Here is a 27,744-nt window from a genome sequence, read left to right as displayed (position 1 = left end):
GGGAAGGAGAGGCAGGGGCTAGGTGAGACTGGGGACAAGATCATGCGCTGCTCTCTAATGGGTCCAAGTCTTGGCACACCTGCCCCAAGCCTCAGGTACCAGGTGCCTTCCCAGCAAAGAGAACCTGAGCCTCAGTGTGGCTGCAGTTGGAGTCGAGGGCACTCGGGCTGGGCGTGGAAGCCAGGTCTGTGCCAGGACTGTCAGAGGCTGGGGGCTGGGGGCAATGCCTCCCTACAAGGGACCTGCCTGGAAGGACAAGCCAGCCTCCGGGATCCGCCCTCCCAGACAGCCAGGGGCCACGGACTCCACCTCATCCATTCCCAGGGCCAACTTTCTAGACTAGGTGTGGGGGGTCTGGACTTTGTGGGGGACAGAGGAAGAGGAAAGTTGTTTTGCCCAAAGACCTCCTCGCCTTCCAAGCCCATAGCCCAAGGACTCTGAGATAGGTCAAGACCAGAGAAGGAAACAGAAAGGGTGGGATAAAGGCCCTTGTGCTGGGAAAATACGATCATGATTGGGGAAAAAAGAAAACTCACTTTCAGAAAGATCGTCTGCAGCTTCCCACAGTTCTTGCCGCAGGAGTTGGCGCCCCGCCGAGAGAAGAGGACTTCGTGGGCAGGCACCCTCTGGTACGCCACACGCTTGTCTCCTTGCAGCATCCAGATGATGATGTCTGGCAGGCTGTTCTGGGGCTGGAGAGAGGGTGGCAGTCAGGGTGGGGACGGTGACACACCAGGCCCACACCCCGCAGCCACACGGTGAGCTGACCTCTGACTCAGAGGCCACAAAGGCCTCTCCTCCCTCAGCCTCCATCCTGCACACCACCCAGCCCTGGCCTTCCCCGGACCTCCCAGAGCTGACTGCTGTCTGTCTTGAGCAGCCTCGAACCCCAGAGGACAAAGCCTGAGGCTGCCCCCAGCTTGCAGGAAAAGCTGTCAAAAGTTGCTGGGCTAAGAACACGTTTCTGGGAAGAGACACTCCTACCTGGAGCCCAGAGCTTACGATCCTAGGTCCTCTCTACTGGGTAGATGCTCCCAGTGGGCAAACATTGGAGGCTTGATTTGGCCAAGGAGATGACATTACACTTAGGATACTACCTCCTTCCACACCCCTGAGGGCAGGAGCCCAGCCACAGAAGGTATGCCCCTTCCCAGAGCACGCTCACTCCTCCTCCCTCCAACAGCAGGGACCCTTGGGGCCTGCACACACACCGATTAGCCCAGAACAAAACTGCGAGGCCCCTGAGCCATGCAGGGCCTCTAGCGGTGACAACTGCTCCCAGCTGCCCGCTCTGGAGAGAAGGCTGTTTGGGGAAGGGTCCATCTGTTCAAGGATAACAAGCAAAGTATGCTCCACGTGGGCTGGGTCTCCACCCAGGGCGACTGCTGAGCTGACCTCATGGAGCACTTAAGGCTGTAAGTCCCGGGCGCTGTTTCACCTAATGCCCACAGCAAGCCCGGGAGCCAGGACGGGCATCCCCACTTGACAGGTGAGGAAATTCAGGCCTAGAGTGAGGAGCCAAGCCAGGTTCTCCTGACTCCAAGTATGCTCCTAACCCCTCTTACAGGGGCTCTCAAAGTGTGGCCCTGGAGCAGCAACAGCAGCTCCTGGGAACTTGTTAGAAATGCACATTCTCAGGCTCCACCCCAGACCTAAAGCTAAGAGGTGAGGTGTCAGTCTGGGCCAGGATTATAGAGGGCAGCCTGTGACCAGCCTGAGGGAATGGTCCACTGCCCCCGTGAGGGGCTGGTCCACAGCTGAGCGACAGTGTCTGCCAGGGAACTGGCCTGTGCCTCCAGACCCCGTGCAGCGAGGCATCCAAGGCTGACTCTAGGGACTACGTCCCGTCCTGAGCAGTCTGCCCCGCCTCCTGGGCCCTTTCCCCTGCACCAGCTTAGCCCCCTGCAGCCCCTCCTGGCCCTGCCCTTCTCCACACAGTCCTGGGGAAACCCTTCCTCACCGCCCCCACTCCACCCTAGGGTCCCGCATGGTGTGGGCAGAGTGAGCAGTAGTATGCCTGCCCACCACTTAGGAGCAGACCTTTCTCCTCATTCTGGACAAATCCATGGCCTGTCTGCTTGGTGGGGAACAGGGTGGGTGCATCTGGCCTCACAGACCTCGGTAGGGAGGGTACACAGGTGGGGAAAATTGCTCATAAAGACAGACTGGAACCAGTTCTCTCTGATTAGACATGGCAAAGCTCAGTTACTGCAAATGCAGCTTCCCCGGGCCTGGGGCTCAGAGGCACCCAGGAGAGCAGGCAAAACAGGGCCCAGGAGAGACAGGTTGGAGGCCAGGTGCAGACAGGCACTGGCTGGTAGGAAGAAGGGGTTGGTTCCCAGAGGAAGCAGGCCCCAGCACTGGACCTAGAGCCAGGCATCCTGGGTTCTGGTTCCAGCTCTGTCATTGACATACTTTGGCAGGCAGAGGGATTAACTGAGCACCTACTATATGCCAGGCTCTATGCTGGGCCCCATAATTCCCATTATCCTGTTGCATCCTCTCTCCTCCTGTGAATGGGAACATTGAGCTCAAAGAGGTTAAGTCTCCTGCCCAAAGTCACCCAACAATGGAGCCAGGGTTGGATCATGGTCCAGACAGTCCCCCTGTCCCTCCCAGTTCTGATGTTCCAGGCAGCAGGAGGATAGAAGAAGAAAGGCACCTTGCAGGATTAACTACCTCCTCTGCCAGGGAACGAAGACGCAGGAGCCAGTCCTCAGCCTGCTCCAGGGCAGCAGGGAGCTCGCTGCGGCCGAGCTTCAAGGCCAGGGCAGCCTCAGTGATTTGGCTCAGGTGACGGGTGCGCAGCCGGTACAGGTATTGGTCCAGGTGGGTAGCAGAGGGTATCTCACGGACATCACCCAGGGGCTGGCTGTGAGGGACAGATAGAATGTACCTGATGAGCAGGAGCCCAGGGCTCACCCAGGTCCAGGTACACACACACACACACAGACGCACGTACATGGGCCCTCACAACAGGTCTCACACCTCAGCCTGTCTGCTGAGTGCCTTCGCCAGCCTGATCCACACTCATTCACCTCGGTGTGGTGTGCCCCACCCTCACCTCCTCCCGGAAGCCCTCCCTGGCCACATCAGCCCGAAAGCCTCCTGCTCTGAAGCCACCCAGCCCTTCATTCTAGGGCTGCCTGTTTAGAACTTATCCTCAATCTCCAGTCTGGAGAATTCTTCTGCATGAGTGTCCCCATCTCCCCAAACTGACTGCAAGCTCTCAGAGAGGCCAGAGGGACCCTCCCCTGCCCCCTGGATCCTCCTGAAACAGAGGCCGGAGCACTAAGTTGCGCTCTGCTGAAACAAATCCAATGTGTTGCATGCACACATTCTTGAAGAAGAAAAATTTATGGACCCCTGACGAGCCACTGCAGACGCTGTGGGGAGGCCGGCAGCCAGTAATACAGATGTGTCCACCCAGGGCGGCCCGCAACACCCTTCCCAGAACCCTCCGCTCTGGAAGGCCTTTGGGGAGGAGGTGGGAGGGTACATGCAGTCCCGGAACAGGGCCCTGCGCCCTGGGCGAGAGGGTAGGTTGAAACCAGTCCTGCTTGGAGGCAAAGAGCTCTGAGCCCCCGGCCCACGGAGGCTCCCTAAAAGTCACTCGTCGCGCTCCTCCTCACCGTCCCCAGCCTCGGGTCAGTACGCACACAAGGTCTTGCGGGATGGGGCGGAGGAGGTGCTCTCCCTCAAGGAGCAGGACCCCCTGACTGCCCCAAATCGGGGCTGCCCTGCCCCCGCCCCCTGCTGACTCCCGAACAGGACATCAGTCAAACCCGCTCCGCCAGGTCTGCTCCCACCCTCGCACCCCTCCCCCGCCCCTCCCGGCAGCGTCTGACTCCGGGCTCCCGGCTGATTTATTTTTCTGCCAATTTCCCCGAGCTATGCAGAACCAATTACCGCCGGAGCGCAGCGGCACCGCCGCCGCCAGATACACCGCTCTGGCAGGCCCTCGGCGCACTACATTTTTCCTGTTATTTTTTTTAATTGAATTTTTAGGGTGGGGGGAGCAGTACGCAAACTCCATCTCAGGAAACTTAAGCCCCGGGGCCTGTCTCAGGTCACGTACTGCACACCCCGTAGTAATGTAATATTTACTGCCCCGAGGGTGGCGCGGATGGGCGAGGGTGCCTCGCCGCAAGACTGCGGTGGAGGGCGAGCTGCAGGCCCGCTGGGGGGGTGGGGGGCTGGGCCGGAGCCCTGGGCCGGGCCTGCCTGGGAACCAGGCCTGAGTGGGCCGAGGGCGGGGGCAGGCGGGTCTGGAGGGGGATAGTGAGAACCGAGCCAAGCAGGGTGATTTATGCGCCCAGCCTGGGTCGGGAGCCGGGAGCTGCGAAGCAGACCACCAAAGGGAGATTTTCATGGAGGCCACAGCCCAGCCAAGACTCCCCAGGAAACGGTTAGGACCTTGAGTGCCACTAACAAGCTGTCTCCGTGCTGTCTCAGCCTTCTCCTACCCGGGGAAAGCCCAGGGCACGGAGTACAGAGAGAAGGGGAGCCAGGGAAGAGGAGGCTGGAAGGCACTACACCCCAGCCCCACAGGAGGGCAGGGACCCTGCCAACCCCACTGACCTGGACATGGCAGGTAGGCCCGGGGGCAGGGCTCAGTGCAGGCTGAGAGCAGAGCGGGCTGCTCACAAAGTCACTGCCTGCCCCTGCAGGACCAAGTGGTGTCTGTATCAGGGATGGCCACTGGGAGGGGGCAGTGTCCAGCCTGAAGGACGAACTGGCCTAGGTCATTCATTTCACTCCTCCTGAGCAACAGCCCCTCTGGGCCTGAGCAGCGGGTGGATCCAGAGACAAGAACCAGCCCTGCTCTTGGGGAGCCCCCGAGCAAAGAGGCATACAGCCCCCACACGAGCAGCCTCAGAGACAGGTGTCCTTCCTGGAAGAAGAGGCCCCGAGCTGCACCTGGCAGGGCCAGCAGGAGCTAGTAGGGCCAAAAAGAAGGGGAAGGGCATCAAGGCTGAAGGAGCAGCAGGTGCGCAAGAGTGAAGGCCCAGAGGCAAGGAGGAGCCTAAGGGGGCACCGAGGGCCGGACAAGCAGGTGCAGAGGCTCAAGAAGGGCTGGGACTCTTAGCCAGGTGGTGGGGACAGAGGTCTGTCCACCAGCATAAGAGCTGGGAGTTTTTCTGAATGTAGTGGGAGCCACTGCAGGGCTGACGTGGAGGCAGGCATGACACAGTTTTCGGAAGACCATGGGGATGCTCAGTGAGAGGTGGGAGAGGGAGAAAGGAAGGAAGAAGGACATGGGAGAGGCAGGGCTGCCAGGGCTTGGGAGGGGAAAAGAGAGGGAAGACAGCGGGAGCTGGCTCGAGTTTCCAGCGTGGGCTCTAGGGATGGCGGATCCTGGAGAAGACACGATGGGGAAAGGTGACGAAACCTGTCTGTGGCATGTGTGGCCCCAGACACAGCACAGATGTGCTGGCAGGACATCCATGCAGAGATGTCCTGCAGCAGCTGGGTCCATGGTCTAGGGACCAGAGGAGAGGGCTGGGCTGGGAGAACAGAGTGGACATCGTTGGCCAGGGGTGCAGGGGCGGCTCCCAGGCAGAAGAGCCAGGAGAAGGGCCTGAGATGGAGCGAGGGGCACTGACGCTGGGGATGTGCGTGGTGCTGGCTGGTGGAATGGTGAGCAGCTGTGGTCAGCTTGGCAAGCTGGCTCGGGGACCCCAGGCCTGGCTGCTCTGCCTGTGAGTGGTGACGGTGCTCAGCCATCAGAGCAGGGGGTGGAGGAAGCCCTCTTGCTAAGGCGCCAGGGCTGCTTGGTGTCCTTGGGTGGTGCCTGAACGAATTGCTCCTGGTCCTGAACAAATTGGAATTCCTAGCCTGGAGAGCCATATAAGCTTTGCCAAGAGAATGGGAACCCAGCTCCCCTCCCAAGCTCCTGACCTAGGACCAGTGCCCCCCCAGGAGGCCCCGGCCACCCTTAGGAGACTGACTCAAAGGGGCCAGGCTTTGGAAGAAGTACTTTGAGGCAAATCCTCCAAGAGCAGAGATCTGAGGACAGCCGGGGACTGGGGTCCCACCGGTCTCAAACGTCCTAGGCCCCTCAGACCTGCTGAGGTCCACACAGCAGGAGCGTCCTGAGCAGTGAGTCCCAGCCTGCCTACCACACCCAGGGCTGTGCTAACAGGCACCGTGAGCCACCCTGCAGCTGGGACCTGGGGCACGGGGCTGCCCAGAAGAGCTCACCCCATGCAGCAGCCCCCACGGTGACTGTGCCCCGTGTGCTGCACTCTGTCCTCCCACCTCCACCCCACAGATGGCCTCCCACTCGGCATGGCCACCCTCCTGCTGACGCCCTCAGAGAGCAGCCCCGATGCCCGCCTAGCTGCCTGGCCAGAACCAGGGGATCCTTCCGAACCTTCCTTGGGACCTGCATCCAACCCAACATCAAGTTCTGTCCATATAGAGCAGAACAGTGAGGGGGCTCTGCCACTTACTTTGTGTGTGAATCTGAACAAGTTAATCAACAGCCCTGTGCCTCAGTTTCCTCATCTGTGAAATGGGAGCCATTCTACTTTCTACCTCATAAGATTCTATGGTTAGTTAATACATGTAAAATTTTAGAACAGTGCCTGGCACAAAAGATTGTTGTCATCATAATACCTCCTAAATAGTCCCCATTGGACCTCTAATTCCCTCAGTCCCACCCCTCCCGGTGTCACTGCCTTAGTTACGCATTTGTCACAACTCTCCTGAGTGGCCATATGTCCAGTCTCCCCTCACCGAGGCCCAGCACTGGCCTGTCATCAGCATCAGTCTGTCCCTCACACTGTAGCTAGAGTGAGCATCCCAACCTCAGAGGCCACCATGCCCCTCCGCTTTGCCCCAGGGCTGAGCTCCCCTCAGCAGAGCCCCTCAGGCCTGCCTTGATTGGGCACCAGCTTCTCCCTGCCACCCCGCCTCCTGGGGCCACAGGCATTTCAGGCTTCTGTGCCTTGGCCTGGGCAGTCCCCTCTCTAGGGGCTCCTACTCCTCCCTCAAAATGAGCCTCGGGTATACCCTCCTCCAGGAAGCTTCCCTGGGTTAGATTTGCTTGCTCTGAGCTGCTACAGCCCATGCCTCTAACTCTACAATGCACTTTACTTCATTTGCTCATTTTGCATCTGCCAGGCCCTAGAGGGCTGAAGTTGTCTCCTTGTCAATATGCTCTGGGCGCCTGGCACTGAGCTGGCCAGGCTTCAGAAACGATTGCGGAATGGGCAAGGGAGCATTTCTCTGGGGTAACATTTTGATAAAGATGCACTTCCTAACTGGGGTGCAAGGGACCGGAAGGGCACCAATTTCTCAGCATTAGGACATTTTTCAGATCCGTTCAGTAAGGCTCCACAGCCAGGCTGAGGGGCGGGTGAGCACATGTAGAGGGAGCATAGAATACATTTGCATATATTCACACATGTGCATGTGTGAACGCCCATAGAGAGTGGAATGGCAACTATTTATTACTAAGTCCATTTAACAGCTGAGAAAACTGAGGTCCAAAGAAGTAAACTGCCTAAAGTCACAAAGCCACTTCAAAGGTCTAGTACCAAAGTCTCCTAACATTCTTCTTCTATACAATAATTATACTACTGTTTATTAAAAGCTTCCTAAGGGCCAGGCATCTTGTTTATGATATATTGTGGCTATTCTTCAAGCCAGGTTGAAGTTGAGGAGACCAAGAGTCCAATCCCGTGGGTGGCTCCCGGAGTCCCCCAACAGAGGGGGAGATGGTGAGACGAGCCCCTCTGCTGGGCCTCTACCCCATCCTCCACCCACCCCCAGACCCCCTTTTCCTAAAGTTGACAATCAGCGTGTCAATAGCAGGCCAAACCTAACGTGGTCCCCCACGTGGCCTTGGGGGAAGGAGGGGCGCCGGCCCCACCCCCAGCTTCTCCTGGAGATTCCATCAGGGAAATAAGAGGGCGGGGGTCAGAGACACAATGCTCCCCATTCAGGTGAGCACGGCTCACAGCTGCCGCCACTGCCGGGAGATTTATGACCTGCTCTCAATGTCACCTTTTCAACTCCCGCGCTGGCTCCACCACCTTTGGACTCAGCACAGGCTGGACTGCTGGCCAAGCGTGGCTGGGGAGACGTGCCGTCGCTCACCGCCACACACGAACACTCCCCGGGAAACAGGCACGCGGAGCCAGTAGAGGAGGGCACGGGGCGCCAGGCCCCCTACCTGCAGTCTGCGATGAGTTCATCCATCAGCTGAGCCACCAGGGAGCCCACGTCCTCCGTGGGGCACTGCGCCTTCAGAGCCAGGTGGACCTGCTCCAGGCCAGCTTCCTGTGGAGCAGGCAGGCGAGGGTCAGGCGTCACCAGGGGGTGAAGGCCCGCGGGCTCACCCTGGCCTGCCACTGCAGCGCAGTCCCTCAGCCAGCAAGGAGAGAGCACCACAGCAAGGAAGGCAGAGCCCACACCAGCAAGCCAGGGTCTGCCCTGGCTCAAGAACCTTCCAAACACTGCGCAGTCCCCACGCCCGGAACCCCACCCTCACTCGTGGTCACCAGAAGCCCAGGTGCCGTCTACGGACTGCAGCAGACCTGGACTGCTCCCACTCCTCGCCTGCCACCTTCAAGCCGGGTCTGGCGTCCCACAGTAAGTGGCCCTCTCTGAGCCTGCTCCGGTTTCCCACCTGGAACCCTCTCTCCCTTCCAGGCTTTGCTGCACAACTAGGCTGGAGCAAGTCCGCCCTCCTCCAGGAGCAGGCCAGCCACCTCTAATCACAGGGCGCTCCTTCTCTAAACTTCCGCGGCCTCGTCCCCCTCCGGGCTGCATCTGGTCTCATGGCGCTCTTTTGCTGCCTTCTCCATGGGCCTCAGCCTTCAGCTGGAGGCCAAGGACTGTCCCTTGGTCCCTATGTACCCCTCCCCACCCATCTGCCTTTCTGAGCATGTGACTCGTGCTCTGCACTTGGACTACCAATCTAGGGACAGACCCAAGAAAGAAGACACAGTCCCTGCTCTCCTGGAGTCTGGAGTCTTGCTGTGAGGCAGTGATCGATTTAGGAGACAGACTCTGGACCTGTGCAGCCTTGGTGTCCTCTCTTCCCTAGAGCTGCCAGTCTCAGGGGAGGCGTAGGCCACCATAGCCCCCTACTGGCCTGGACCCCAATCCTTCCCCTCCCCACCCATCGTTCCTTCTGCCCGTGCTCCCCTCACCTGCAGACATGCCTAGGCCTCTCCAGCCCCCTCCCCTCGACCCACTGCTCCCCACGTCCCCCAACAGTGTGGCCCACGCCTGCCTGCTCCACGCTCCTACCCACGCTCCTCGTGGGCAGGCAAGTCTCCCCACCCGCGCTGCAGAAATGCTGGCAACCCCACCAGGACCGTCAGCTTCCCCCTGGCCATCTCACCTCCCTTAGCCTCGACACCTCAGCCCACTCACGATTCTCCTCCGCTCTGGCCAAGCACCAGGCCCACAGCTCCCCGCATGAGCACAGAACTCCCCCGAAAGGCCCTTGCTCACCTCCAACAGAACTCACCGCCTGGCCTTGTGCACTCTGCTCTTCTCCCCCCTCCCCAGGACCCCTGCAATGGCAGCCTGGCTGGGCTCCCACCTCCATCTCCCCACATGGGACACCGCAGCCCCCTGGCTGCCCTACAATGCCCTCCTGATGCCCCATGGCTCCCTCCCTCCTCTGAGCCACCTCTCCCTCCACCCTGGAGTGTCACCTGCATCTGGGTTTGCAAAGCCACACAAGAGAATCGCGGCTGGGCCTGCTCTCCTTTATTAAACCCACTCCCTGGAGGCAGCACAGCTCCTCGTTCCCTTCTAGCTTCTAGCTGGAAGTTTCTAGCACAAGGCCTTGATGTGGTAAGAGTGAGGAGGCATCTGCTGAATGAGTGAGAGAGAGAGCAAGGCTGCATCCTGCTGCTCACAGAGGGGTTGCCCTCTGCTCTCGTTCTCTGTGTTGCCTCCTGCATCAGACTGGGCTTCCCGGTATTGTGCCTCTCCCCTCTCCTCCCAGTCCGCAGGACAGGACTGCAAGCCTGGCATCATCAGGACAGAAGGGACCCCAGCCCATGAAGGGGGGCAGGCCACGGTCACGTGTCAGTGTGTGCACCGTGGGGGGCTCTGAAGACACGCCCACATGGCGGGGTAGGGGGTGCGTGCACAGGGCGTCTGCAGCTTTGGGGCAGGTTTCCACTCACCAGCCGGTCCGCGATCCTGAGCAGCTGGTTCTGAGTCTCGATTCTATGGCTGATGTCCTCCCAGTAGGATGACAGCACCACCACAGGCTTCACGTTCCCCCAGGGCAGGTAGTAATAGTGGCAGCCTGGAAGGGAGAGGAGGTCCTGAGCACTGTGCCAGGAGCAGAGGAGTGGGTGGATTGGTGCTACAGAGGTCAGGCTCCTGGGCACTCCAGGGCTAGGACTGGCACCGCTGGGAGGGGCTGTGGGTGGGACGGAAACAGGTACCTACACACCCTTCCCATACAAGAACTCCCTTGGACGCAGGTGGTATGACCCTGATTCCCCAAACAAGGTGCCCAAGCTCCCTTTGTGTATGGAACAGACAGCGGCCGGTCTCATTATGGCTCCTTAGCACATGGAAACAGAGCGGTTGTTAGAACGACTCTGGGAAATCCAAGCCCACACTCTCCCAAATCTCTACACCAAGCTCAGCAGACTCCGTGTACTGACTGATGGATCAGGGTCTTTGCTGGTCACTGCCAGTTTCAGGAGCCCAGTCTGCGGGCTCAGATCTCACCTGGGGGGAGAAAGGGTACCCCAAGCAGGTTTCCCAGGGCTGAGTCCCTAGAGCTGGCCTTCCACGGGAGGCAGGCTTTAGGGTTCAGCCCCTGCTCTGCAGTCTGGGTCCCCGGAACTCGGCCTCTGCTCTCACCGTCAAAGACCGCCCGGCTGTACTGGGTGGTAGAGGCCAGCGGCAGGCAGGTGGTGTCGAACTTGTTCCCGTAGTTCCCGATGCTGACCTCAAACTGGATGGCGTCGTCCACGTCCTGCAGCATGGAGGCCGAGTAGAAGGCGGCGAAGAGGGAGTACTTGCGCCTCCGCAGGAACTTCTGGGAGCAGAGAGGGGCCAGAGGGTCACGGGAGGAGCCAAGAAAGACACCGGGGTGGGGTGGCACATGCCTGGCAGGCCCTGGCCATAACTGGCACCCAGTAACTCCTGGCTGGACTGATGTGCGGCAAATAGTCCGACAAAGAAACAGCATCCAGATTTGGTTACTAACCAAACACACTTACTCCAGGCCTTTGAGTGTTTGGCCATGTTCCCCTCATAAGATCTCCTCTTCCCCCAAACCAGCAGCTGCGGCACCACCACGTCAGCACGGCAGGATCTCCCTGGTGCCCTTGGGGCAGCCCAGGCCTTGTGTGCCAGTCAGAGGGGCTGAAAGCCCAAAACCACCACGCCCCTGCCCAGAGCTCCCGGCCACACCGCCAGCCAACTCTGCAGCACACCCAGGCTGCCACTGCCACGCGCCTGGGACAAAGGGACCTCACTGCCCCCCTGGGCATTGGGCACGGGGCTGAGGACAGGGCAGGCACTCAATCCCATGTCCTGGTTAGAACCACAATGATTTTATAACTCCTTTCATGGAAGGCAGAGAGAAGAGAGGTCAGACCATTGGGTTTTAGGGAGAAAGTAAATGGTAATGACAGCTAACACATTACATGCTTTCTGCATATGTGGATTAATTCACTTAGTTCTCACAACAATCTTATGGGGCAAGTATAACTATTACCCCTGTTCTTCAGATGGGGAAACTGGTACAGCTGGTGAGTGGTAGGGCCGGGATTCCAGCCAGAGCCATCTGACCACGGTGTCTAAAACCTCAAACGTCCGTGCGGGCTCCATACAGCTGCCCTCTGGACACAAGGCCCAGCTCCACCATTCGTTGCTGTGATGTATCTGAGCCTCGGTCTCCTCTCCTGTACGGTGGAGACAGTGACAACAGCCACCACCTTGGGTGCTAGGAGGATTCAGTGACATCAGGAGCATGGTAACTGCTTAATTGACTGGACTTCATAGCTAGCTATTCTTACATTAATATTATAAAATAGCAGCTCATTTTGCATCAAGCTGTAGACTTTTCAAATACTTCGATTTATCTTATTTGAGTCCCTGAACACTCCTCCAGTGAGGCAGGGGAGCTGTTGGATTATTCCCACTTCACAGCTGAGATGCCAAGGCCCAGAGAGGTAACGGCACGGTGAGCGTGGGGCAGGGCTGAGTCCTCCCTCCACCGTGGCATCTCGAGGCCAGTCCCTGTTCGGCCACCCTGCCCAGCCCCCAGACGAGGACCCATCTCCCGCCCAGAGCCGCACCCCTCACCTCCACGCGGAGGATGTCGTCAGAAGGGAGGTCCTCCACCTTCTGCTCGGTGTGCTCCACCAGCTTGGTCTCCAGGGAGAGCAGGAGCCGGCCTCGATAGGCCACGCCTTCCCCCTGCAAGGGAGGTCGGGTCACCAGGAGCAGGGGGCATGGAGGGGAGGAAGGGGAGAAAAGGGGCACAAGCTGGCCCCAAGGTAGCTCATCTTCCAAGAACCCAGCAGGTCCCTAAGCCAACCGCTCTACAGGTAAGGAAAACACAGAGTTCAGGGGACATGCCAACCCCCCAGGTAGTCTGTGCTAGATTCCAGCCAGCCCAAGGGGAGGTGAGACCTGAAAGAGATGGGACCTGGGTGCCTCAGGGACCAGGAAAATGAAAGGATCAGACTGGCCATGAGGCAGAGGCAAGGGACAAGAGTGTTCTCTGAGGGGGTGGCTGCCTGGCCCTGGGCCCACTCAGGCTCATCAGGCCCTTGGAGTCCCGGCCGGGCCCAGACACTGCTCAGGCCAGGCTGGAGGACCCACATGCAGGCCTGGCCACCTGAGCAGTGGGGGGTCTGACACCTACCCTGGCCAATGCTCTGGCTGGCTCACCTTGCCTGTGTTGAGCTCTGCGTAGGGGTCCGGGAAGCCGGTGAACTCCCTGGGGCTGCCGTAGAGGTTGACGTAGCAGGGCCCAAAAGTGGGGAGGAAGCCCAGATGATCGTCCACTAGAGACACAAGTGGGGATCAGAAGGGCTGCCCCAGTGGGGGTTTCCAGTGCTCAACCCAGCCACCTTCGGGCCTGAGCCCATCCCTGGCCTCAGTTCCCCCACATGCACAGAGACGGCCCCTATAAACGTGTAAAGAGCAATGGCACCAATGATAGCTCTCGTCATCGCCCACATGTCCCTTTAATCCTCTCTACTACACTGAGATGTATTTTTATTATTTCCATTACTCCCATTTTACAGATGAGGAAACTGAGGCTGAGAGATGCAAAGGACATGACTATAAGGTTGTAGCCCAAAATGGCATGTCCTCAAAGCCCCTGCACTCAGCCAGCCAGCTGAGTTGGGGCTCAGCACCCTCCACTGCCCCCAGCCCTGCACCCCCTCTGCCCAGCACATCCCCTGCACCTGAGGCCTCTAGCCAGCTTGGAGCACCAAGAGGGCCCCCAGTGTGGTAATCAGAGAAGCCATCTCGGGGGGCCAGAGAGAGATGTCCCTCCCCCCCAGGCCTGTGCCCCATGTCCTCATGGCCTTGCATCCTCCCAGGATCTCCTCCCTTCCACACACATTGTGCAAAGAACAGATTTTCAGTGGAGCCGGTCAGAGGAGAGTTAGAGAGAGAATGACACTAATGAAGAGGGAAAATCTTTTCTCCACATCCTTTCCATCCTGTTGGGGGCTCTGTTTTGTGAGTATCATTTTCTAGCTCACTGCTGAGTTTCCCAGGATGGGAATTCACTGGCCATACGCTAAGAACCTTGAAAAACTGGGATATGCTTTTTCAAGGAAGGGGGAAGGGGACGTCTCCAGAATGCCAAAGGCGAGACGTAGGGCTGGGAACAGGAACCAACTGGGATGACCCGTCCACACAAGGATGGGCCGAGGTAGGCACAAAATACATGGCCTCTGTAAAGAAGGCCATGACGTAAGGCCATGCATTGAGTCCCCCCTCCTCCGAGATCCCAGGGATGAGGGAGGGACAGGGACAGGGTTGGGGGGAACCAGAAGGCAGGAACTCCCCACCAGCCAGGGGCCACCCTGTATCCTTCAAGACTTTCCCTCTTCCAGACCCTACCACAGACAGAGCTCTGGCTTCGGGGACAGAGACGGGAAGCCCAGGTGGATGGAACTAACATGAGCATTACTAATTATTTCTATTGATCATCTCGACTATGATTTACCTTGGGAATTTCATCTTCAAGCATTTTTAAGCCCTCCCGGCCTCCTCCTGGCCCCCGAGGCACCTCACACTCCCCCTGCCCCGCTGTGGACCCCATGCCTGCCCCAACCCCTCACTGCCAGGCAGAGTGGTCTCCTCCGAGGGTGAGCCCAAGCCTAGCAGGCTCGGGAAGGCTTTGGAGAGGTGGGAGTTCGAGGTTCGAAAGGATTTCATATCCAACTGAGGCTGAGAGGTAACATCCAAAGGCAAGCTCTGGGACCATGGGTGACGCTCCGTCCCACCTCAGGCAAATTAAAAACTTCCTGGCCTCCAGCGCCCTCTCCCCTCGGCAAGAACCCCAAGGCCCCCTCCCCTGGTCATCCCCAAGGTGACAGCAACGTACGGTCTGTGGCTTGCGGAGGCTTGACCACACCTGCAGGCTCCTCTGAAGCGTAAAGAGATGGAAGAGGGGTTAGCAGAGGCATGGATGGAGAGCCGGCAGGCAGAGGGAAGGACAGCTGTGCCCCAGGACCCGCCCCCAGCCCAGCTGAAAATTCATCACAAACTAAATCATCCCCACCCCCTCCCCAGCCAGACACAGCCCCCAGCACCACGGCGGGAGCCCCCAGGGCCACCCCACTTGATCTGCCTCTGGGTCTGGGTGCTTAGTTTGCCAACTGAAAACTGGGCCCAAAGTTTGAGTCTGTACATTGAAGAAATAACACAGAAAAGAAAATGTGTTTTTCCATATTATAGCCAGATAAGTGAGGGAAACAAAGTGCAGACACAAAGGAAGCACGGGAGGGGGACACGAAAGGGCCAGAGCTGGGCAGCAGACACACCCGAGATCCAACCCCGGCAGGCAGGTTGGCGCCGGGGACCACGCGCCTGAGCTGGGGCATTTCAAGGCACAACATCTCCACCTAGTGGCCATGTCCAGTATTGCCGTCGAAGGCACCCTGTTGCATTTTCACAACAGCAGGCGCTGGCATGTGGCTTCTGGCTCGTGTGGCTTCTGGCACGTGCCGCTTCCTGCGAAGCACAGTGCCAGGCGCTGCCCACTGGCTGAAGGCTCTGCGCACTTGGCTGTGCCCCTAAATGTCAGTAAGGGGTGTCTAGAGACGAGAGAAGCGAGGAAGGAGATACTTCTAGGCAGGTATGAGACGCTGCCAAGTGAGTGGACACCCCTCAGCCTCCCTCCACTGTCCTCTCTGACTTCTGCCTCTTCGCAAAATCTGACCTTCCCTTACTCTTCAGACCAGCCAAGTGTAGCCAAGTCTGAGGTTTTGACCAAGCCTGGGGACGTGGTTGGTGAACTTGCTGACTATTTTCATTCATTGTTCACCTTTAGCTGTTGCTCTCCTCCAAAGAGAAAATGCCTGTTACTATCCTGCCTTCGTTCCATGCCTGTAATTGGAAGCCAAGAGTTGAGGGAAGCGTTATGAAGGAAGGATGAGCAGAGAGAAGAGTGAAGAAGAGAGAAGAAGCACAGGTGGCCATCTGGAGATGAGAACGGGGCTGAGGAAGCGCAGGCAGCGGCCACGAGGAGGGCCAGGCCCAGCCCCCCACTGCCACAGCCAGGCCTCAGCTACCACTGCCACAGCCAGGCCTCAGCTACGAACACCGGCCGGCAAAGTCAGGGCCGCAGAACTCAGAGTCCACGGCCATCCTCACATCCCCAGGAATGGGTCTTCGTGAGTGGGACAGCCAGGCCCCTGGCCCTGGGAGCTTTCTGCACAGCGAGAAGACGACACAGGCACAGCTGCTGCCCCGAGGAGAGCCGTGGCCAGGGACCACCGGAAGGAAACAGATTCCATTTGAAACTCCTTCCAAATGATTACTAACAGGCACGGGCTGTTATCTTGGGCTAATGAGGCCAAGGTCACAGTTCCGACCCCCATGTGCTTCTTGCGGAGGCAAACTCCACTCCCCACCAAGACGGATTTTGAATCCTGGCTGCCACCCAGTGCCCAGCCCAGACACCGATATCCCCCTGATCTCACCAGCCGTCAACCAACACATGCCTCTGGTGGCTGGGGAACCGAGCAGGTGGCTCTGGAGTAGCCTGTTTCCCACCGACACCTTCTCACTAATTCACCCATTCGTTCAATCACTCGTTCATGCAGCAAACCTAACCAGTCACTGTACTGGGCACTTGGAGCGTGTAATAAGACATGGCCCTGCTGACATCTTCGGCCAACGATTCCTAACGTGGGGTCACAGGTTGGTGGGTGCTGAGGCCCATCCAGGTTCTCTCCCCTGTGTCTGCCGACAGCTCATAAAGTCAAGGGCAGAGTGACCAGTAAAGCAACCCAAGACAAAGCCCCTATTTATTCCTCATCACCCTTCTGCCAAAACACAACTGTTTTGGTGTGTTTTCCCTAAGCCCAGGGAACCCAGGTTGTGGAGGCCCCAAAACACAGATGAATACTGCAGTTTTGTGGCTTGAGCGACAAAGCCCAACTCCCTCACCTGGGGAAGGTAAAGGCAATGAGAGCTCCCAGCCCAGTGAGCCACAAGTCACAGCCCTGCAGACAGGCCCCGGCACATCTGTGTCTCCTGGAGAAGCTGAGGCCACCACCTGCGGCCAGCCCTGCCAGCTCCCCCTGCCTCTCGGCACACCCCCAAGCCCAAGGCGGCTGGCTGCCTGACACCAGCCCGCGCCAGGCAGGAGGAGAAACCGAGCACTGCTGGGAAATTAGCATCATCTACATTCCAAAGACAAAAAGAAACGAACTTTGGATTTCTGAGCCGTGGAAAAAACTGTAGGATACAAGTGCTATTTATGTCGCATGAATTTCCTATGCATAAAGTTATCAAAGAATCTGTGCGGGTTTCACAGGTCTTGCGTGCCTGTTACCTTTTGAAAGACCTCCAGCTTCTAAGGCAAGTGCTCTTTTTTAAAAAACAAAATTTTTACTTAATACTCTGGAGCACAGGGTCCAAGCAATACTTTAGTGTGCCCAGGCAAACTTGTGGGCAGAAGTGGTTAAGAGGTTAGTGTTAGGTCTTGTCCTCACTGGAAACAAAAACAAAAACACAAAAACAAAAGCGCCTCCTTGGACCAAACAATCTGGTGAACGCTGGCGGGGGAATGTAAAGAAAGAACTCATGTTTACAGTTCAGTTTCAGGAGGCTCTGAGAGCCGTGAGGAAACAAAGTGCTGTGCGTCACCCAGATGTGCTAGAACCCCGCAACGTGGAGAAGAAAACATCAAAGAGCTGAGAGGAAAGTTGGAGTGCCATGTTTTGAGGGGGACAAGTTCCAGGCTTGACAGGAGCAAGGCAAGTGCCAACCTCAGGGGGTAGAGAGGCTCTGGCCACAGAGAGGGACCCACCTCTGAGGGAAGGGACCTCAGGGAATCTGAGCAGCCATAAAGAGCGGCTCCAGTGGGGTCAATACATCTAACTCTGTAGTTGTCACTCAGATCAAGCTATTTAACTGCATATTCAAAACCGGTTAGCTAGATACAAGAAGATTCTCATTTCCAGAACAATCTTCGCCAGAAGGTTGCCTTCGAACGCCTCCCTGAAGCCCACTGGGTTGCCCGTGACCTGAGCGCCATCTAGTGGCCGCATAAACATCTTCCTCACCCTCCCGCTAAAATACTCGAGACACAGAGAAAGATGAAGGCTAACATCACCCAGAAATGAAGGCTGTAGGGGCAGAAAGGGAAAATCTGAACTCTTTTGATGGCGGGCACGGAGGTAGCCTCGTGAAACAGTGACAGTCAGAAAACAGTCAGAAATGTCACATTGTGCCTCTACCAGTGTCTGTCCCTGGATTCAGAGACAGAGACAACACCAGTCAGAAACTGGAGAAGAGAGTCCTTCCGTAGGCAGAGCACTGAGCTGCGAGGCAGCCAGAACACCCTCTGCACCACCCCGCCTCGAGTCTTTCTACCTGCATGCGCAAGACAGACCTTTTCAGAAACTGTCTGAGCAGCAAGTAGTGAAGGCGACTGTGTCCTGGGACAGCTTGTTCCCACAGTTCGGAGGGGAGAGGGCCGGGAGGAGCCAGATAGCAGTGCCTTCAGGAAAGCCGTCTTTGTGTATTCCGACAGCGTCTTTGTGTATTCCGACAGCGAAGTGTCAATAGGAAATCCGAATGACAGAGAGCAGCCAGATGGTGCCGCTCCCATGAGGGTACCCGGAAGTTCACTGTACCTTTCTCTACTTTGGTACGTGTTTGAAATTTTCTGTAATGAAAACTTTTTCTTAAAATGTTTCAGAGAACCTAGAAAAGGGGATTAGAGAAGATAGTGACTTCAAGAGCCCAGGGCAGAGTCTGAGCTAAAGATCTGAGGACAGACGGAAACCGAGCACCCTGCCTGTGGAAAGGCATCGACACAGGACAGATCTTGGAGGGTGAATACGGAGGGGAGGGGACAGAACCAGGTGCCAACCAGGATAGGGAAACCACATCGGTAACATTCAGAAAGAGTATTTATCTGAAATTTTTCAGAAAAATATTTGGAAACCTCAATAGAGTGCAAGAAGACAGAGTGCAGAACATAAGCAAAACTTCTGGGAGAAAACAGACAAGGAGCAAAGAAGAAAAGGAAAATAGAAAAAAGCAATAGAGAGAAAAGAAGTCTTAACAAGAAACTAAAAATGCCATGTGGGAAGCAATGAAAAGCAGAATTGGTACAGAGAAAAATCAGATTAGTGATGCAGAAAGCCAACAATAATGATAATAAACATCAAACATCCCACTTTAGAGTTTATCATGTACCCGACACTATAGAACCTCACATTTATAATCTCATTGGATCCTTACAACAGTCTTATGATGTTGGGGCTTGTAAGAGCCCCATTTTAGGGAAATGAGACTGGAGCGACTCACTGGGTCACAAAGAGGCAGAGCCAACAGAATCTGAACCCAACCACAGCTCTCACCACTACCCCACCCTGCCTTCAATTGCCCACGGCATAATATCAGAATTTAAAAAAAAACTTCCTCAACTTAGATTTAAAAATTTACCATGTCTCAGACAAAATTCAATAATGAGTCCTGTACCTAGAGAGATCAAAGCAATTTCCTAAACTGCAAGAAAAGCAATAAGTTTCTAAAAGCAGCATATAGTCAGGGAACAAATGAACTACAGAGGCATCAAAGCAGACTGTTCTCCAAAAAGGCACCAAAATAAATTCAAAATAAGTTAAATATTTAAATGTGAAAAATAAATATTTAAAAATAGAGTTAAATATAATCTTAGGGTTTGCTGAAGCATGATATATAGGGTAGAAACCATACTTTCCTTATTTAAATTAAAAATATGAAAATAAACACAGGAAGGTAATTAGAAAGTTAAAAAAGGAAACAATAAAATAAATCTAAAGAGAGTGAAAGAAAAGAGTACAAAGATGAAAAGTCCAATAAAGATTAATAATAAACTTCTAACAAGACTAATCAAGAAAAAAAGAAGGAAAATTCAAAAATATAGCATTAGAAATAAGAAAAAAGAAAACCACCACAGGTAGAGAGAATTGTTTAAATTATAAAAGTTTGCTCTACACAACACTATGTGAATAAATTAGACCTCAATGTAATGGATGCTTTTCTAGGAAAATATAAATTATCGAAATTGACTAGAGTGAAAGTAACAAACTAAAAATAACAAAATAATCACAGGAGAAATTGAAAAGTTTCTAAAGAGCTATAAGTATACCCACTCAAAAAGGGCACACAGCCCACATGGTTTTATGGGTGAATTATTTCAAACCCTCAAAAGACTATATTCTTATGTTATATAAACTGTTCCAGATGTTAGAGAAGACTTTAAATCTTTACAATTAATTTTACAAACCCAGCATAACCCAGATTCCAAAACCAAAGAAATTATAAGCAGACACACCAAAGGATGATAACAGAAAGTCAAAAAATAGGCTCAAGAACACATTTAGGAATTTAGTGGGTGATAATGTTGGTATTTCAAGATATAGGGAAAAGATTATTCAAAATACGGTGTTGGTACCAACAAAGAACAAATTTGAAAAAAAGTAATGCTCTATCCCTGCCTCATTCACTAAGGAAAAGATTAATAGATTTAGCTACATAAAAATTTTAAATATCTATAGGTCAAAAACTATTAATTAGAAAATAAAACTGACAAGAATTATTTGCCACATATATGACAAGGGAAAAGTTAATATCCATATATATACACACACAGAACACTTACAAAACAATGAGAAAAAGACAAACTTACCATCATAAATAAGGAGCAAGAACATAAACAGGGGATTTATAACAGAATAAATATAATTACCCAAACATATATTATATATAAATATAAAATATTTAAAATTTACATTGACCAACTTCACCAACTATCAATGAAATGAAAATTAAAGCTACAATGAAATACCATTTTCACCTATCAAATTAACAAAGTTCTTTTTTAATATTATTCTCTTACCCTGTGTTGGTGGAGGTGCAGCAAAATAAGCTTATAAAATTGATTAGAGTGTAAATATATAGTCCAGCCCTTTTTTTCTTTGTTTTCCTTTTTTTTTTTTATCCTAGAGTCCAAAGGCAAGTTCAGCCTTTTTGAAGGGCAATTTTGATATATACTAAAAGCCTTAAAAATGTTGAAATTCTTTAACACAGCAATTCAACTTTCAGGTATTTATCCAAAAGGAAACTCATGAAATGTATAAAGATTCTACTACAAAAATATTCATTGCAAAGTTAATTGTTTGTGTAGAAAACTCAGAAAATTCCTAAATATTCAACATTTACTAATGGATTAATGTAATCCATTAATGTGGATTAGATTAATAGTATATGCACGTAATGGAATATGTATATTCATTTAAAATTATGTTGTAGAAGAACATTTAATAACATGAAAAAACATCTATGTTGTATTATCAAGTGACAAAAAAACAATTTTCAAAACAATTTGTTTTTATGTGTGTGTGTGTGTGTGTGTATCTCCAAGGATGTGTGTGCACACATATGCATACAAATACATCTCGATATACAGACAGAAAAGTTCCCAGAGTGCTAATAGTTCTTGTCTGAAGGGCTTATGTGTAAATTGTATTCTTCTTTCAGATTATATGCTTATTTAAAAGTTTATTTATAATTTATTATCAATGATAATGGATTACTTTTTAATAGACCAGTGAAAGCTATTTCAATAGCTTTGAAACTGCCAGAGCTCAGTTGGCCAGCGGAGACCCTGGTGGCTGGCACAGCCGCAGCCAGCCAGTGTGTTATCCGCGAGAGTACACCTGGGTCTCTTGTCCTCCTCACACCTGTCAGTGGTGCCTCCTGCCACCCACGTGTGGAGAAGCCTAAATGTCTGCAAGCCATCTCTCTCCCTGGCTGAGCCCTTCTCTGTGGAAAATGGGCAAAAAGGCCCTATAATCTTCCCTTTTCTGCAAACTCTCAAAACCAGAGGTGTAAGCCAAGTGGAGACGGGACGGGGAGAGCACAGGGGCCAGAGGGCAGAACACAGGTGGAACGTACCTTCTATTTCTCCTCCGGGGGTGGAGATTTTTGACATACTCAGGTAGGTGGTGGCCACGATGTCATTATGAGTGAGGCGATCCCTAGAGCAGGAGAGCAGAGATGGCCTGAACACAGAGGGGGACACAGGACACAGCCCACCCAGGAAGGAAATGGCCTCAGTTTCCCATCATGGGGCAGTCTCAGTCCTCACTTTGGTATGTTACTGACGCCTGATAGCCCCAGGGAAGAAGAACCTGCACAGAAAGCTCACTCTAGACCCCCCTAGAGGGAACTAGTCCATCCTGTCAACCATCAACACACCATCAGCACCCCATCAGCCCTGGGCCTCCAGCCTGGGTCTCTGCAGGCACACTTGGGTCTCTGCAGGTACACCTGGGTCTCTGCAGGTACACCTGGGTCTCTGCAGGCACAACTGGGTCTCTGCAGGCACACCTGGGTCTCTGCAGGCACACCTGGGTCTCTGCAGGTACACCTGGGTCTCTGCAGGCACACCTGGGTCTCTGTAGGTATACCTGGATCTCTGCAGGCACACCTGAGTCTCTGCAGGCACACCTGGGTCTCTGCAGGCACACCTGGGTCTCTGCAGGCACACCTGGGTCTCTGCAGGTACACCTGAGTCTCTGCAGGCACACCTGGGTCTCTGCAGGCACACCTCGGTCTCTGTAGGTACACCTGAGTCTCTGCAGGCACACCTGGGTCTCTGCAGGCACACCTGGGTCTCTGCAGGTACACCTGGATCTCTGCAGGCGCACCTGGGTCTCTGCAGGCACACCTGAGTCTCTGCAGGCACACCTGAGTCTCTGCAAGTACACCTGGGTCTCTGCAGGCACACCTGGGTCTCTGCAAGTACACCTGGGTCTCTGCAGGCACAACTGGGTCTCTGCAGGCACAACTGGGTCTCTGCAGGCACACCTGGGTCTCTGCAGGCACACCTGGGTCTCTGCAGGTACACCTGGGTCTCTGCAGGCACACCTGGGTCTCTGTAGGTATACCTGGATCTCTGCAGGCACACCTGAGTCTCTGCAGGCACACCTGGGTCTCTGCAGGCACACCTGGGTCTCTGCAGGTACACCTGAGTCTCTGCAGGCACACCTGGGTCTCTGCAGGCACACCTGGGTCTCTGCAGGTACACCTGGATCTCTGCAGGCGCACCTGGGTCTCTGCAGGCACACCTGAGTCTCTGCAGGCACACCTGAGTCTCTGCAAGTACACCTGGGTCTCTGCAGGCACACCTGGGTCTCTGCAAGTACACCTGGGTCTCTGCAGGTACATCTGGGTCTCTGCAGGCACACCTGAGTCTCTGCAGGTACACCTGGGTCTCTGCAGGCACACCTGGGTCTCTGCAAGTACACCTGGGTCTCTGCAGGTACATCTGGGTCTCTGCAGGCACACCTTGGTCTCTGCAGGTACATCTGGGTCTCTGCAGGCACACCTTGGTCTCTGCAGGTACATCTGGGTCTCTGCAGGCACACCTGAGCCTCTGTAGGCAGACCTGGGTCTCTGTAGGCACACCTGGAACTATGCAGGCACACCTGGATCTCTGCAGACACACCTGGAACTACATAGGCACACCTGCAGGTTGCCAGGGAGGAGGCCAGGGGCAGGGAGCAGAGACTCCTCAGGGACCCAGATTTCCAGACCCATAGAGAGCTGAGGAGGTTCCAGGGAGCTAAAGAAATATCCAGATTGAGGAGAACCAGGTGATCAGGAAGAAACTATTCTCCAAGGCCACAGTCTTGAAGTAGCCAATGCTAATGCATGATTCTTTTTTGTAACCAACTTTGTATGTGATGAAGCACTTTTAACCTTTATTTCTCAGGAGCCTCACAACAGCCTTGAGAAACACATACTTTTATTACTGTCTCCGTTGCACCAATGAGGAAACTGAGGCTGGGAGCCATGAAGGTACTTGCCCAAAGTCAGCCTGGGAGGGCGGGGCGAAGCCCAGACTGAAGCCCTGGTGCGCTGACTCCTGGCCTGGTGCCCGGCCCATGGCACACGCCATACGGGGCCTGTCCTGTTTCCCAGGAGGAGGCTTCTCTCCTCCCCAGCCAGCGTAGGGGCCGATGGGTAGGCGCTCAAGGACACTACCATTAGCCAACAACATCCTGTGCAGACCCTCTCTCTGAACCCCACCCCTTGATAATAATAGCAATAACTAAATGTATTAAGCACCCACTAAGAGCCAAGCACTGTGCTAAAACCACTGGGTAACTTAACTCACTTAATCCTCATGTCAGCTCTATCAGGTAGGTACCGTCATACATTAGCCCCAATTTCAAATGAGGAAGCTGAGGTTTAAAAGGTGAAATGATTTGCCAAGATGGCAAAGCTGGAGTTTGAGGACAGAGATGCTGACATGGAAACCAGAGCTTTGATTGCAGCAACCTGTGTCTTCCTTGGCAGGCTGGACCTGGGGTTCTCAATGTAGCAGCTTTGACCCCAGAGAACATTTGGCAACCTCTGAAAACATTTTCTGTGTGAGGAGGGGATGTCACTGGCATCTAGTGGGTACAGGCTATGGTTGTTGCTGAACATCTTACAATGCACAGGACAGACCCCTACAACGAAGAATATTCCAGCCCCAAATGTCAACAGTGCTGAGGTTGAGAAATACTGGGTGGGGGTTCCAGAAGATTCTGCCTAAACTTTCCTTCTTCCTCCCAGTGTCCCTGAGGCCCCTCTCCCTGCCGTGAGTACCTTGGCCCGGGCATCTCCAGAGATGACACATCCCAGCCCCATCGTGAAAGTCACACCTGGGCGCCTGATCTTATCCTTCTTTTCAGTCCTAACCCGATGAGCTACCCCGATCTCTGTGATCCCTTCCCTCCTCCTTGTATTTCCCAGGGGGGTAACTAAGCTTTGACTGTGAAGTTTTCCATCAGAACTGGGGCTGCATTAGGGAGAATGAATTGTTAACACAGATCTTTATCATTTTTCCTGGTGAATGATGTTAAGAAGAACTGGAAAGTAAAAATTGCCTGAACATTTTACAATATCAACACAATAAGTGACAGTTGATGGCATTTTTAAACTGTCTTCATGACTAATCCTTAGAAAAAGACCAGCACTTGAAGAGGAATTGGATTTCTGACCTCTGGCCTTATCTGAATCTGGGAAAAGAGGGAAAGAGAATAGGAAGAGAGAGATTTTGTTTTTTAAGGAGGTAGGGGGAGTGGTTTGGGGTTTTTCGTTTTGTTTTGTTTTTAATGAAAAAGGAATTTTTAGAGATTTGAATGGAAGATTAAGTTACAGAGAAAAAGCCATATGGACTATATCATATTTCCAGGATTCAGGTAATAACACAAGTGTATCTGCAGGCTGGGCATGGTGGCTCACACCTGTAATCCCAGCACTTTGGGAGGCTGAGGTGCAAGGATTGCTTGAGACCAGGAATTCCAGACCAGCCTGAGCAAGAGCAACACCCCATCTCTACAAAAAATACAAAGATTAACCAGACCTGATGGTACATGCCTGTAGTCCCAGCTACTCGGGAGGCTGAGGCAGGAGGATCACTTGAGCCCAGGAGTCTGAGGTTGCTGTGGGCTATGATCGGGCCACGGCACTCTAGCCCAGGGCAACAGAGTAAGACTCTGTCTCATAGGGAAAAAAAAAATGTATCTGCATTTTCTGGGAAGAAAGCACTCTTCTTGATAGGAACTTGCAGCAGCAGAATGCTTTCTGGCCAAGAGTTGGGTTTTGGGGCTTGGGGTTGCTTTTGGAAAATACAGCAAGTCTGAAAATAGACTCACAATAAAAATGCCACTTCAACCCAAACCAGAGATGCAACCACTAGATTCTGTAATGTGCTTGGATTGTACAGTATGCTGATGCCTTTGACACAGCTCACCTGGACGTGGGCCAGGCACATCCACAACACAGGGACCCACACCCACATGCATCCACATGCACAAACACGCAGAGACACACACAGCCAGCTGCCCAAAGTCAGCACAACACAGACACTTTCCGAGCTGACCCTGGGACGTAAAGCCATGTCTCCTCCAAACCGCTTCCCCACGGCACATACCCGTGGTCGCGGCCCTCGAGCCTTTCCCTCGCCGGCCCTCCTGGCTGCTCCCTTCCTCTCCTCTAATTCTCACAAGCTGTTTTCTTTCGGCCTGGGGAACTGGCACACAGCTTAGCGGCTCTGTGGCCCAGGGGTTTTTCCCTGGTCTCTCATTATCCTCCTGGTCGGGAGTGCCATGGGCATGAGACCAAAGGAGAACACTCTGGGGAACCACACGGCCAAGACCTTTGGGGGCAAAGAAAGGACAGTTCTCCCTTTTTGGAAAGACTGGTGCCCTGAGATCACACGTGTGGACCCCCCTCACGAGTGGGGAGAGCCCCTCGACGTAGCGGCAGGCAGCATGGCCCAGTGGCTTAGAGCACAGCTTTGGGAGCAGCAGACTTGGGTTTAGGCCTGGCCCCAGCTGTTGTACAGCTGCCACCTCGGACAAGTCACTCAATCTTCCCCCATCTACCTCCTCATCTGTGAACTGTGAACTGTGCCATAGAACTGAGTTAGGGGTCAGATGGGATGACACACGTCAAGTGCTTGCTGGGCAAGCATCCAAGTGGTAGATACCACTTTGGCATCCAAGTGGTAGATACTATTATTTTTCTAAGATGCCCATGGGCTATTGTCCTCACCTGCTGAACACCTGCAGTGGTGTCCCCTGCTCAGGCAACCTGGCCCACTTCCCCAGCCTGCCAGGGGACCCTTGCTTTTATCCTCCCAACCCAGAGGGGCAGTGTGGCTCATCCTCCAGAAGCTCAGCTCTTTCCCACCCGCTTGCCCTGGCTTGTGAGCCTTTCCTCACTGGGATGCCCTCACCATGGACTTCTCACAACCTCACCCTTCCTGCCAGGCCATCACCCGCCCCACCTCCTCCAGGAAGCCTTCCCTCTCTACCCACCCCCACAGACCCGCCTATCTGCCTTCTGGGCGTCCCAGCCAGCCTGGCTGTGAGTAAGCTTCCCCAGAACTGCCCAGACCCTCTCCTTCTCTGACTCCCCAGTGACCCCTCAGGATAGCCCTCTCTAAAGACTCCCAGGCTCAGGACTCACCAGTCTATGACACGAATCCTCATTTTTTCACACATGGAGGGAAACTGAGGAGGGAAGAGAGGTGTGTTGGAGGCGGAGTCCTTTGAAGACAGCCACACCCCGTCCTCCAAGCAGAAGCCAGGATGCCGGCAGGATGCTGTGCAGTCAGGGAGCCCTGCTCCTCCCCAGGCCCAGAGCGCCCCCCCCCGGGGGCCTCCATGGGTGGGCCGGAGGGAGGGTGGGCTCACCATGGCAGGCAGTGTGACATTCTGGTTCCACTGAGGGTTGGCTGTCTTCTCTAAGATCTTGCTGCAGAGCTGGAAGACACAGGACAGGTGGCTGGAGCTCCATGGGGACTCGGGGCTCCCTCAGGGACCAGCACACAAGCGGCGGCCATTCTCTGCCATGCTGGCTGCCCTCAGGCTGAGTGTAAGACCCTGGGGTCTTGGGGCCTGGTGCGGTGGCCTCAAACACAGGGAGTCTTTGCAGAGATGAAGCTCAATAGGAGGTCAGACCCAGAGCCAGGGAGTGGGTGGGGGCGGGCAGGTTGTCTGGATGCCACAGCCATTCTACCTTTAACTCACACTCTGGCTGGATGTGCCCTCCCACCTCCATTATGGCCGTGAGCCTCAAAGTGGGGGCCCTGAGTCCAGTCCAGACAGGCTTTCCCAGAGGTGCCCCCTTTGCCCATCAGCCCAGACCTCCTGCCACTTCAGAAGTGAGCTCTAGAAGGTCAGAGATGGGGACGGGGCTTGGAGGCCATGCTCGGGCATCTGAGAGTGAAGGAAAATTCAGTGATGATACCAACCCTACAAGGCACAGTCGCACCGGACCAGCCCTGCCCTAAACTCTGGACTTTTCACAAACAAGAAATCTCACAGGAGTGGAAACTAGATCCAAGCCAGCAACTCATGGGCCAGCTCTGTCCTCGGAGTCCATGGGGCACACCAGGCCCCTTAGCCAGCCGAGGGCAGCCTGTACCCACGCATGGGGACAGTAAGTAAAGACTCAGTTTCAGATACATAGATCCTAGTAGGTCTACAC

General features: G+C 54.3%; 1 protein-coding gene across 21 annotated transcripts in view; it reads right to left on the bottom strand.

Annotated features, from left to right (window-relative positions):
* DYSF (dysferlin) overlaps positions 1 to 27,744 on the bottom strand; it is a 207,992-nt gene that overhangs the window by 110,345 nt on the left and 69,903 nt on the right. For 12 of the 21 annotated variants that reach the window (XM_012750073.3, XM_012750081.3, XM_012750083.3 and 9 more), the window contains 11 exons: positions 26,949 to 27,017; positions 26,722 to 26,765; positions 21,649 to 21,731; positions 14,573 to 14,614; positions 12,895 to 13,010; positions 12,304 to 12,417; positions 10,852 to 11,029; positions 10,158 to 10,282; positions 8,183 to 8,289; positions 2,680 to 2,872; positions 537 to 692 (listed from right to left, as the gene is read on the bottom strand). In XM_012750073.3, coding sequence (XP_012605527.2) covers positions 537 to 692; positions 2,680 to 2,872; positions 8,183 to 8,289; positions 10,158 to 10,282; positions 10,852 to 11,029; positions 12,304 to 12,417; positions 12,895 to 13,010; positions 14,573 to 14,614; positions 21,649 to 21,731; positions 26,722 to 26,765; positions 26,949 to 27,017 — 1,227 coding nt within the window. The remainder of the gene's footprint in view (positions 1 to 536; positions 693 to 2,679; positions 2,873 to 8,182; positions 8,290 to 10,157; positions 10,283 to 10,851; positions 11,030 to 12,303; positions 12,418 to 12,894; positions 13,011 to 14,572; positions 14,615 to 21,648; positions 21,732 to 26,721; positions 26,766 to 26,948; positions 27,018 to 27,744) is intronic. The other 9 variants (XM_012750078.3, XM_012750087.3, XM_012750089.3 and 6 more) reach the window with 1 other exon arrangement.

Source organism: Microcebus murinus, chromosome 3 (assembly GCF_040939455.1).
Source record: "Microcebus murinus isolate Inina chromosome 3, M.murinus_Inina_mat1.0, whole genome shotgun sequence".
NCBI classification, from domain to species: domain Eukaryota; kingdom Metazoa; phylum Chordata; class Mammalia; order Primates; family Cheirogaleidae; genus Microcebus; species Microcebus murinus.
Note: the sequence above shows the minus strand (reverse complement) of the source record. Positions and strands in the feature narration are given on the sequence as shown.